The sequence below is a fragment of the Oryctolagus cuniculus genome, chromosome 1 (assembly GCF_964237555.1).
Source record: "Oryctolagus cuniculus chromosome 1, mOryCun1.1, whole genome shotgun sequence".
Classification (NCBI taxonomy): Eukaryota; Metazoa; Chordata; class Mammalia; order Lagomorpha; family Leporidae; genus Oryctolagus; species Oryctolagus cuniculus.
Window position 1 is genome coordinate 69,765,939 of NC_091432.1, and position 12,292 is coordinate 69,778,230.

The 12,292-nt window shown below is 52.2% G+C and overlaps 1 protein-coding gene across 32 annotated transcripts in view; it reads right to left on the reverse strand.

Annotated features, from left to right (window-relative positions):
* Positions 1-12,292, reverse strand: part of TENM4 (teneurin transmembrane protein 4) — a 2,118,216-nt gene that overhangs the window by 51,195 nt on the left and 2,054,729 nt on the right. For 29 of the 32 annotated variants that reach the window (XM_051821885.2, XM_051821866.2, XM_051821785.2 and 26 more), the window contains 3 exons: positions 9,993-10,242; positions 8,018-8,038; positions 1,546-1,778 (listed from right to left, as the gene is read on the reverse strand). In XM_051821885.2, coding sequence (XP_051677845.2) covers positions 1,546-1,778; positions 8,018-8,038; positions 9,993-10,242 — 504 coding nt within the window. The remainder of the gene's footprint in view (positions 1-1,545; positions 1,779-8,017; positions 8,039-9,992; positions 10,243-12,292) is intronic. The other 3 variants (XM_051821922.2, XM_051821752.2, XM_051821758.2) reach the window with 1 other exon arrangement.

The following is a 12,292-nucleotide window of genomic DNA, read 5'->3' on the forward strand; positions in this document are numbered from 1 at the left end:
GGCTGCAGCTGAAAGGGGCTGGGGGTCATGAGGCCCAACCTGCCTGGTTACAAATGGGGAAACTGAGGCCCAGAGGAGGAGGTTCCAGAGGGAGCCAGGTGCGGAGGAAAAGCAGAATTCAGGATCTCTAAGTATAAGTCCGGTGTTCTTTCCTCTCTTGGTTGCTCTCTCAATACCAGGAAATCGTAATGAGGAGGGTGATCACCACTGAAGATGTGGAATTTATCTATAGAGTTATTGCCGATGATATAGGGGATGTTTACCACCTGCTTGGAACTACTGCACTGAGCATTTAGATTCCTGATAATATTTAATGTGTACTACGACTTATGCCATACATCCCTAGGGAGCAGATGAGAAAAACAAAGTTAAGCAGCTTGCCCAAAGCCACACAGGTACCGAATGGAAAAGCCTGAATTGGAACCCGTTTCTCTAGAATCCACAGCTTTGCTTTGAAGCCAGGACCTGAAATCTGGCAGTATCTAATAACACAATCACCCACCACATGTTATAGGATATTTTATGAAACTTCTTAATTTTGACCCTCAGAGTGATCTTAGGAGGCGGACACAAATGGTACAGTTACCTTCATTATTCCGACGAGGAGCCTGGGGTGTAGCTGTGCTAAGTCGCAGGCTGGCAGACCCTGCAGGGTAGCTGGGTTAAGTGGCTGGCTTGCGGGCTGGCCACATGGGGAACGTGCCACTCCAAGGGCGGCTGTTGAGAATGACAGCTTCTCCTCTAGCTGGTCCTCCTTCTCTCCAAGGGACAGGGTCTCCCTGGTCCTTCACCCATGGCTCTCTCTCTCTCTGCTTCTCAGGGGAGCACTTCTCCCTCTCTCCCCTTTCAGCGTGATTCACGCCCAAGTCTCATTCTGCTACAATGACCTTATCTATGTAACGGCAGACATCGGTACCCTCAGGAAGCATTGGATGAAGAAGTGGATGAAAAATCACGACTGTGGGCACTTAGAGGTTCAACTTTTGGAGGGCTCAGAATCAGAAGCTGCAGTTAACCCCCACGATAGCGCGTGCGCATGTGCGCGCACACACACACACACACACACACAAAGATGACACATGCCAGTGTTTCTGCCTAAAAATAATACAAGAGACAGCATGAGCGTTCACCAGCAAGGGACTGGTAAATAAATAATGGGATATTCAGGCTAGCTGTATGATGAAATACTGTATGGCTATGAAAATGGAGCACTCAGAAGACTATTTAGCGACACAGAGAAGCATTTGTGATACATTCACATGGGGGAAGAAGCAGCTTGCTATGGTAGTTCACTTAATGTGTCTCGTTTTGTTTATAGTGAGTATTACATACACACAAACATTTGGATAAAGGGCTAGGAGGAAAGAGAGGAAAAATGAACGGGGAGTATTTGTTGGCAGATGGAATGAACACAATTTCAACTTTCCTCCACCTATTTCTTGGTATTTTCCCAAAAATGCTTGCAACGATTGTCATGTGTTTCTTTCGAGAATGGAAAATGCTCCAGTAAAGGATCTCGATGGTGTTTAGAGAGCAAGGACTCACCCCTGGGGTTGGTGAGCGTGGCTTCCGTGGCCTTGCCGCCGTCCCCACAGCGTGTGTCATCGAAGGGGAGGCACTGGTCGCCGGTCCCTGCCACCACCTCAGAGTTCTTGACAAGGTCCTTCACCACCACGGTGGACTTGATCTTAAAGACGCGCCGGCTGTTGGTGTCGGACAGGAAGACGGCCCCACTCATGGGGTCCGTGGTCAGGTAGTATTTATGCGCTGGACTGTGGCTAGAAAACAGAGACATGCCACGGGTGAGCACTTTCTAATTCCTATCAGGTGGCTAGAGACACACCATGCGGATCCCCCACCGTTTCAAACATCAGCGGAAAGTCTTACAGGAGGAGGCACCTGTTGGGTGGTGGTTCCCCAGCTTCTCTGACCTCAGCAGTTGGCCTCCTTGCCCCTCCCTCCACCTGCTAATACAAAACCCTCTTTTCCCAAATGTGAGGACACAGCCATGCCCCTCTCAGGTGCATGATGCAGGTTTTCTTAAAAAGATGATCAGCGAGGCTTATCAGAGGTGGCCCGTTAATTCAAACTAGAATTCTGGAGGCTGACTTTGGAAGACACTTCAAGAGTTCAGACACTCACGCCCTACCCCACTAGAGTTCTACAGCACCCTCTCTCACCCCCAACTTGGGGCCTGATGGATGAGACCCTGGCTAGCCCTGACTCCTGGTCAATGCCAACATGATCTGCTATTGATGCTCACGAAACCCTGATCAGGAGCCCATAAGCTTCCTTCGTGCAGTTGGCTAGAAGTGAACTGCAGGATTCGTCTATAATTGGCAGCAACACCCAAGAAAAAAGAAACCAAAGCCAGCAGCACTGCTGCTGATGGTCTGAGGTCAGTCCTAAAGGACAGACTCTGCGAGCAGAGGGAAGAGAAGTGAATGGAGGCAGGAAGCAGACTGTGCCCCTCCACCGGCTGCAGATGGCAAAAAGCATGGGATTTGCAACTAGGTCAGCCTGGGTTCCAAGTCTAGCTCTGGAATCTCCTGGTTCTGAAACTTGGGCAAATTAGCCAGCTTCCCGAGCCTCGAGTTTCCTTCATTTGCAAAATGGGGCTGTAAACAGCTACCTGCCATGGCATTGGGAACACTGCAGAAAACCATCAAATGCAGAGCATTTAACAGAGAGTCTGGTGATAGGAGGTGTGCAATACTTATCGCTGTAACTACCAGTGATTGCACCTGCTTTTACATCTGCAGATGACTACAGAACAGGGATCTCTGATGAAGCCTGGGTTTTGCTGCCCCACGGTACTGAAATACAATGTTTTCCCAGGCTGGGGCACACGGGAGTTGGACACGTCGCAGCTGGGAAGCTGCTTTTCCGTTCCTGTGCATGGCCTCCTCTGTCACCAGGTCTGCAAAGTGCACCTCAGTATCAGCAGCCCTTCTCAGTCTCGGCCAACTCTTTGGGTTCAAAGGAATCTCTTGCCGTTCAGACTGCCTGACTGGTGCTGGCCATTTTCACTGCACAGTAGGTTCAGAGCCTGTGCTGGGGCCATCGGTGGATAGGCTGAGCAGGGCCCAGAGTGCCAGCAAGTCAGGACACTGCATACTCCTTTGAGATGCAAGAGAGTCAGAAAAGTCTCGAAGGAGGCTGCTTTACATTTATCAGTCCTTTTGAAAAACAAATTTTATTGTACAGATTGGTGCTTTTGGATTACCTTTCAAAGTTGCCCCCCCCCCCCCCAATCTTTTCAGGGTCAAGATCACTGAAGGTCTTAATCTGGCCCTGACTGCTGTCTCTATAAAGGTCCCTTGCTCTGGGGACTGGCTCCTAACAGGGCCAGATGTGCAGACACAGCATTTTCCTTGCTTTGTTTTCTCTCTGAATTTGACTAACCCAACATCATTTTCTCCAATTGCCTTGGCTCTCCAGCCCTCACACTACAGCCCCATCAGCTCCTTCTCAAATCTCTCTGACCTGTAGCCTGTGCCTGCCTCAAGCCACTCTTCCTGATCTAACTTGAACTTCACTGCCTCCCCTTCCAGCACTCAGCTCTCCCAGAGTCAAAGGGAGACTCCTGGGACAGCCCCCGAGGTCTTCGTGCTGGGCCAGCTCCCCACTTGGCCCTCACACAGCCTGTATATGCCCCTTCCCTGACAGCGTGTCCCTCCAATGTGCCTTCGGGCCCGAGTGCACCTGCTGCTCCTGCTCCGTGGAACAATCAGTCCCCTTCCCTTTCCTGCTCATTCTTCAGGTGTCAGCTCCGGCGGCACCTTTTCTGGCGAACCCTCACCCGCCTCTCTTCTCCATGTGCTGAGATTCCTATCTGCTCACATCTGAATTTCAGGACGTGTACAAAATGCTGTAGCCATCTATTTAGGTGTGTCTCCCAAACCTGACTTGTTGATACTTGAAGGATCCTATTCATTTTTGCATTTCTAATGTTCAGCTTCGTGCTTTCTAGCCCAGACTAGCCACTTGTTTTAAGTAGATGGCATCATCATTTTTGGTGTATTTAGGTAGTATTTTTCTCTTTCTTCTTCTTTTTTAAGATTTTATTTGAAAGAGTTAGAGATGGAGATAGAGATACACACACACACACACACACACACACACAGAGGTCTTCCATCTGCTGGTTCACTCCCCAAATGGCCACAAAGGCCAGAGCTGAGTCGACCTGAAGCCAGGAGCCAGGAGCTTTCTCTGGGTCTCCCACATAAGGGCAGGTACCCAAGGGCTTGGGTCACCCTCCGCTGCTTTCCCAGGCGCATTAGCAGGGAGCTGGATCGGAAGTGGAGCAGCCAGACTTGAACCAGCATCCACGTGGGAAGCTGGTGCTGCAGGCCAGGCTTTCACCCACTGCACCACAGTGCCAGCCCCTTTGGTAGTATTTTTTATTCCAGTGACTTAGATTCTACTTATCATTTAGGGTGGCGGTAACTGGACAGCTGTCCTGTTGATCTTGAAATGTCCCCAGTGACTTACCCTATAATGTAGCACAGATCTAATCTTCCCTGATGACACTGACTCTGCCTTGAGAAAATGCAGGGGCCTCCGACCCTGCTCTGCAATGCTGCTCTCCTGACGACAGCTGCGGGGCAGGCTGATGATTTCATTTTTGTGTGCATCACTTGTGACACTCTGGTGCTATCTGTCTTGGCAGAAAATGCTCCCTGAGGGAGTATGATGGAGGCCCCTGTCCACTTGGATTAGCCCCCTGAGTTTCCAATTCATGCCTCTGCCTCCTGCACTGCCCCAGGGTTTCTCAGATCCGTGAGTTCCAGGAGAGGGCGGCACTGGCAGCATTGCCCCAGGGTCTGGAGGAGCTGTGGCCATGCTTTCTCATGCCCAGGGACACAGCCGAGGCCTGAGAACCAGAAGGGAGAGCTGGAGTGCAGACTAGGGGTCAGAGGTCAGCTCTGCCACTCAGGTGAGGGGCCTTGGGCAAATCACTTCATCACTTGAGCCACAGCTGCTTCCTGGGAGAAATGGGGACAATCACACCTACTTCAAAGAATGATTTTAAGGACAAAATTGCGTGAAGAATACAAACCTCTGTGCATAGATCCTGCACCATTGAAACATAAAATGCCCAAGAAATGGTAGCTTTTAAGTGCATCGGGTCACCTTGAGACACCTTTAACGTTTTCCTGCTGGTGCATAAGCTGTGCATGCCAGGCTCAGTACTGTCCTGGGGAGTCTACTTCCTTCCATGGTTTAAGACTCTGCTGAATGACCACGTGTAGCTGCGCCTGATGGCGACTTGGGTTCAGTGATACTGAAGGGACTGGCTTGTACTTCCCTCTGTGAGCCTTGGCAGAGATCTGGGAGGCGGAGAGGGTGCTGATTCCTTGAAGGGGTCCATAGAGGAAGCTGCCAAAGGACTGAGCATGCTCAGTGGGGTGGGCTGGCACTGAGCATGCAAAGGCCAAGGGCAGAGAAGAGCCTTCCATGGAGAACACACACCCAGGCTAAGGTCACCACTGTGCAGCTAAAACTTCCAGGGAGCAGCTGATTCAGCTGGGGGGCAAAGAGGGCGACACTCTAGGGTTTCTTTAATCCACCTCCAACATCCACTGATGGGGATCCACAGAGAGGAAGGGGTTTGCCAATACCCAGGTGATGGTTTAAACCAGAGCTGGAGCCCAGGTTTTCTGTCTCCTGATTGTCTTGAGAAAATCGGAAGAGGAGATGAGGAGATGGTATTGTGGCTTGATGGGTTAAGCCACGGCCTGGGACACTGGTATCCCAAATGAGTGATGGTTGGAGTCCTGGCCACTCCACTTTTGATCCAGTAATGTGCCTGAGAAAGCAGCAGAAGATGGCCTGAATACCTGGGCCCCTGCTACCCACATGGTAGACCCAGATGGAGTTCTAGGCTCCTGGGTTTGGCTTGGACCAGCTCTGGCTATTGTGGCCACTTGAAGACTGGACCAGCGGACAGAAGACCTCTCTCTCTGCCTCTCCCTCCCTCCAACTCTGCCTTTCAAATAAATAAATAAATCTTAAAAAAAGAAAAAGAAACCTGGAAGGCAGAAAGCGATGCCTTTTTTTCCCTTGCACTTTGTTCACTCAAGAAGCAGTTTGCAGCACCTGAGGAAAGAATGAGTAGAGAGTGGACAGGAAGCTGGCTTTGAAACAAGCGTCTATCACAGGTCTCTGGAGACCTGGGACGAAAGGTACCCATGTCAAAACCCTTTCTGTTTACAGATGGTGAGACCAGAGGCCAGGAGAGCGAGGTGGGCAGGCCACGGCCACAGTGAATGCGCAGCAGGGCTGGACGAGCACCCTGGCCTCCGACTCCTCCCGGCCACATCCTCCTGCCGCGAAGCTACGTCCAGTCTCTACTGCTGCTGCTAAACGCAAAGAGCTTCATGAGCAGTGAACTCCTGAGCTGAGACACAGAACACTGCCTGGTTCAATGCCACCACGCAGACGGCATTCACCATCTGTAGGATCAGGAAAAAATTGTCTCCTCTGAGTAGTGCATCTTTTTCCCATCTCTGATCGTGGAAATCACGCGGATAATTCTGTTTTCCTTATTAAATCTGCTTAGAGTCCAGTTTGCTGGACCATCACATATGTGTTTTCTCCTTTTGTCTTTTGTTCCCCCTTTGTGTTTAATTTACTTGAACACATGTGTCTGCATACAAGAGACCTCAATTCGTTTTTGGGAAATATAAAAGGCATCATCACCATCACCATATAATGTTATGACAGTACATTATAATAACACACTAATCATATAAACAGCGTGTTGCTGTTGTTGCCATGATTACAATTACTACTATTTCTGTAGCTCCTTCATGAGCCTGAACATGCTGAACACGTTACAAACCCTGCTGGGAGCTTCACAACCCACTAAAGGAAATGATATTAACCTCCTCTAGACTTCAAGCTCAGAGATGACCCAAGTTTTTCAAGGCCACATGATTGGGGAGTTTCAGTTTTCCTCTTTGGAAGTCATGCGGGGTGCCTACCTCACAGAATAGACTGGGGATAAAATGCTATCATTTATGGAAGTGACGTAACCTTCTCTCTGCCCCCATAGAAATGCTCCATACATATTATTATCATTGCACATGTGATTTTACATAAAGAATATAGCAATACACAGGAATGCAGGAATAGCATGCAGGAATACACAGAATTAGTCCTGGATTTGGGGTCTGCCCGACTCTTTCCACCCCCAAGACTTTCTTTAACTCTAGCTGAGCACCATGCCGTGGGCCACCGTGACCTGGGCACATGTGGATGACTGACAGCCCAGAAACCACAGCTGCATCTGCCATGGTTGTGAGTGTGGTTGGGGGACTCTGAGGTGACTGTCACCCATGAGCCAGGTGGATGTCACGGTGACAAGTGACACCAATGGGAGGGCATTTCTCTGTGTGTCTGACTAGACCCACTCCTGCCTGCTACGGTGTTGCTCTGAGCCTGCATGACACATCTGCTCTGTGCCAAGTGTCTCTTTGGGGAAGAGTTCTCTGCAGGCCATCGCTGGGGTCTGCTCCATCCTCGCTGGCACACCTGCCGGCGGGGTCGCCCAGCTCCCCAAGGCCGAGGCACGTGGGATGCCCGTGGAGGTGTGGAGACCTGGAGCCTGCCTTCTTTCAGCTGCCTCACCTGACCAAACACACCCACCCGGAGCGTCCCAGCATGGCCAGCAGAGCCACTCGACGTGCTTAGGGAGATGTCCTCGTTTACTGAGGATGAGCGTACTGTGCCATTCAAGTTTAAGTTCTTCCCGCTGCTCTGCAGCCTGTCACGTCCACAGACAAGCGGAGTAACTGCCTCACTACACCACATGCAAGGGAGCTCTGGCTGTTCCCCTCCCCCACCCCGCTTATTAGTGACTTCCTCTGCCCGAAGTGGATTACCCCCCCATCACTTCCAATCACCCAGGATTCCTGTGCCCTGCAGCCGTCTGACACCGACACGTGCAGCTTACCATACCACATGCAACAAGGCAGGGGAGGGCCAGGAAATTCTCCACTGGTTGGCTTACCTATGTCTGAAATCTTTATTTCTGACAGAAGACAGGAGAGCAGGGAATAGAAGAAAGAATGAGGTGTTAGCAGCAGGGTTCGAAGCATTATTAGCAGCCTGCAAACTTGACAGCAACGATACTGAGCAACGCTATCATAAATAAAGACTTAGCGGCTGTGACACTGATAGATTTCCTATTGCATATGACTTGTCGGAGCGCTCACGGACGCGGCGAATCACAGAGCAGGAGTGGCTTCGCCCACACTGCTGCCGCTCCCCTTGGCTGCAGAGACTGGGCTGGCACACTCTCCGCTTTCGCGAGGGCCAGGCAGTGAGCAGGGACAGTGGAGGCTCTTCCCCGTGCAGACACACCCTCAGGGACACGCATGCTCGCCACCCAGTGTCTCTGTGTGGGGCACAGCTCCCTATGAGGAGCTACCGACACTGGGGAGCCCACCAAGGACCTAATCATGCTGGGACACAGCACTGGAGAGCGACTGTAATTAGAGAGAGGGTATGGGAAAGAGAGGTTAAAATGCTAATATGTGGATGTAGGCATTTTCTTCCCAAATTTCATATACTCTCCCATTCTCTATCTACTGTCTCCCTTCCTAACAGCTGTGGCAGGGAAGCAGGGAAAATGGGATTTCTTACTTGCAACGTCTGCAAAGGGAGGCCCAGAGAGGTTAAACGGTTTATGCAGAGTTACACAGCGTTTCTGCTCCTAGTCCATGGCTCCTCCCTATGCGCATTCACGCCAGGGCTGCCTCTCTGTGACAGAAGTGTCTGCCGATCAAACTCGTAACGGACAGAAGAAAGGCAGAGGGGCTTCCGCTGGTGGCCCACCTTGCCGTTCATCTGGGATCCAGCTCCCGGTGAGACCACAGCTGCTGAGCTGTTCTCACTCGGCGCTGTGCTGCAAGGATCCAGGTGACGAGGGCGGTGACGGCTCCCGCGCAGCCAGCCAGCCCCGCCCTCCTCTCACGCATGCGCTACTGTGGCTTGGGGCTCCTTTAACTGGGGATAACTTCGTAGGCATGAAGTCAAGACGGGCCAAGCGACAATTCTTCAGCGAGGCACAGCTCTGTTAATGGCGTTCCAGGCTTAGACCTGCCATTCTGGGCCATTCTTTAAAGCTGACTGACCTCTCCTTTCTCAGGTAGCAAAACGGTGCTGACCATGAACACCTCACAGAGCTGTTACACTTGGCACCTGGTGGCAGCTCCGCACAGGCCACTTGCCTCGCCCCTGCCGGCTCTGGGCGAGGGCTTTCCAGCTCCCACGCTGGTCCTTCTCTGCTTGAACCCCAGCGCGGGAGAGAGGCCAATCCCTTCCTAAGGGCTGGTGAGAGTCCTTGGAGTACTTTCTCCTGAACGGGAGCACTGCATTCCCCTGTCTCTGGGGGCGTGGTTTCTCTGTAGCCCCAGGGCCCACCCTGTACTGATGCTTGGGTTCTAAAAGCACCAGGCTTGTGGAGAAAAAGCCAGCAAGCCACGGCCTCTCCGAGCTCTAAGTGTGGCCGTGCTTGGCCACTGTCCATCAGGATGACGGAGTAAGCACTGCCTTAGGAGAGCAGAGGGCCACTGCCCGGACTTAGTCTCTTGGCCTTATCTGGGGGTTGGTCAGTTGGTGGGAAGGACTCCTAATGCTGGTGAATGCTAAGTCTCAGGACCAAGTTTGGGGCGGCTGCCTTGGGGCCTTGTCTGTTGTCCTAAGAAGACGCATGCAACTAATTCATGTTAGGAAAAAAAAAAAAAAAGGAGATTCTGTGGCTTCCCAGGAGTCTACTTCTCAGCCGCCAGCAGTGGGTGCCAAGGTCGCATCCGTGTCCCAGGAGCAGCTGCCTTCCCTGCAGTGCACGGGGTGGAGGTGGGGGTGGGGACGCAGCACCTGCTTGGGCTGGGCAGTGACAGGACCCTGAGTCTCACAGGGGACTTCCCTAGGCCAGCGAAGGGACGTGGTCAGGGACCGCGAGGAAGGCGTCGCCTGCTTACCTCAGCTCCAGGATGTTGGTGACATTTCCAGAAGGGAAGATCCTGCGGATGTAGTTGAAATCGCCCACGTAGAGGCTCCCGTCGGAGCCACAGGTGAGGGCCACGGGGGCCAGGAGCTTGTTGCCGTCCGCAAGGCCATTGCAGCTGGGGCAGGAGATGCTTCTCCGGCGCCCGTTGCCCATGATGCTCCCGATGACGGGCGGCTGCTGGGACACGAACTGGTTCTCCCCATTGCCTTTGTGCAGGATGCCTGGGCCCAGGACGGAAGGACAGAATCACCCAGGGGCGGGCAGCAGCTCTCTTTTCCCATGGACAATCCCAGAGGCAGCTTGATTTTGCAGGATCGCTGTCTACCATGTCCAGACTCACCCTCCTCCCATGGTGACCCTCAGCGTGTCCTGAAGAGTTCCCAGCACACCTCTGCCAGATGAGCCCCGTGACCATCCCACGGCAGCGGGAGGGCAGGCCACACCGATGCTAAGTGGAAGTTGTCTACAGCCCAGCTGTGGACCATTCCGACAGGCTGTGTGCACCTCTGGTCCAGACTTCATCATTGCGTGCACTCTGCGCTGCACTTCCTCACTCCCTCCCCTCTCAGTCAAATGCTCTACCCCTGAGCTATGCCCTCAGCTTCTCTCCCCTTTCAATCAACCTCGGACCACGTCCCTTTCATCGCTGTATCCCCAGTGCCCACTGTAGGACATGACACAGAGCAGATGTGGAAATGACCGAGGGACACTCAGATTTCTGCTCACCAAGGGACAGCTGAGACACTTGGCTGTTTTCCTGGTTTCGCTATGGAGTAGCTGAATCCCAGGTCTTGCCCGGGTCTCCTGATTGCCCACGGGCCCCAGCGTCCCCACCCACAGAAACAGGGGTTCACTCAGACACTTGTAAGCTTCCTTCTGTACCTACTCTGCACTGAAGTGCAGCTCGGCCTCTCCCTCCCGTGCTTTGCCACAGCCTCCTGCCTTCCCTGCTGAAGCCTGAGTGTGCTGGGTTTTTCTGGGTCACAGAGCCTCTTCCCAAGACGTCACCTGGCACTATCCTCAAAGCTATCCTTTACTGGAGGGATGGTTTTAATTCTGATAAAGGACTTTTCCATTTTAAGGTTTGTGCTTTTTGAGGTTCTAGGAAATCGTTTCTGGAGCTTTTCAACTCCTATATGGCCTTTCGTTAATTCTGAAGCATCTTTCACCTTGAGATATTTAAGAAAAACATCTCTGTTTATTTGGTAAGCAGCGTGAAGTGGGGACGTCTTTCATTTTTCTCCATGCGATGAGCCAGTTTTCCCATTGCCCATTTCTAAGACACCCATCCACTCGCCACTGATGGGTGAGGCAGTGCAGTTCTACAACCGGCTCCTGTGCAAGCACGGCCTGTGGCAGAGAAACTCTCTAGCTCAGTGACATCTCCTCTTGCTGCAGTTACGGAGCCCTTGACACTCAGCCGGGCTCCCGCGACCTGGGGCAGACCATCAACCCCTGCGCATGGGCAGCTCCAGCCATGACCGACTTCCTGCCAAGGGCGTGCTAGGTATTGGTGGAGTGGGCACCCGCCAGGAGGTGTCCTTGCAATGAAGGGGGCTTGCCCTGTGTCCTTCTCCTCCTTCTTGTGGACTGGAAAGTGGATTTGCTGCCTGGAGCCGACCTGGTCACCTTGGCAGTGACAGTCTGAGCAGAGCGAGGAGATGGGAGGAAGAGTCTAAGCCCTTTGGGTATCTATCCACCTCCAGACTTGCAGGTGGGTGGGAAACAAAAACTTGAACTGTGGGTAGTTCTCTTACTTCAACTTTTCTGACATGCACGGCCTCACCTAGTTTTAATTTTGACTCCCAGGTTAATTTCTGAACTCCCTGTCCTGGCTCCCACTGACTCTGTGAACCTGTGCTTGTGCCAGCAATGCAGTTTTGGATATTACGGTTTGGGAAGATATCTTACTAGCTGGTGACTCTCTCTGTTTTTCCTAAAGACTACCTTAGCTAGTGACACATCTTTATTCCAGTGTAAAGCTCATAATTTGTCAGTTTCCGTCCCAAAGCATGCTGTGGCCCTGGGAGGTGTTCGCTGCGTTTTCAGATCGGGCAGGAGCTGTGTGACATCGTGCTCATTTGCTTGCCCCACCCCTGTACATGGCCAGAGGAGTTTCCTGAAATACACATCAGAGCGTGTCATTCACATGCGTCCCCTGCCAGAAGCTTGACCTTGGCCTCTGGATGAAGGTGAGGCCGCATGGTCTTAGCCTATATCCAGCCGCTCAAGCCCCAGCGTTGGCACTGGCTTTTCTTGTCATCTCACCTA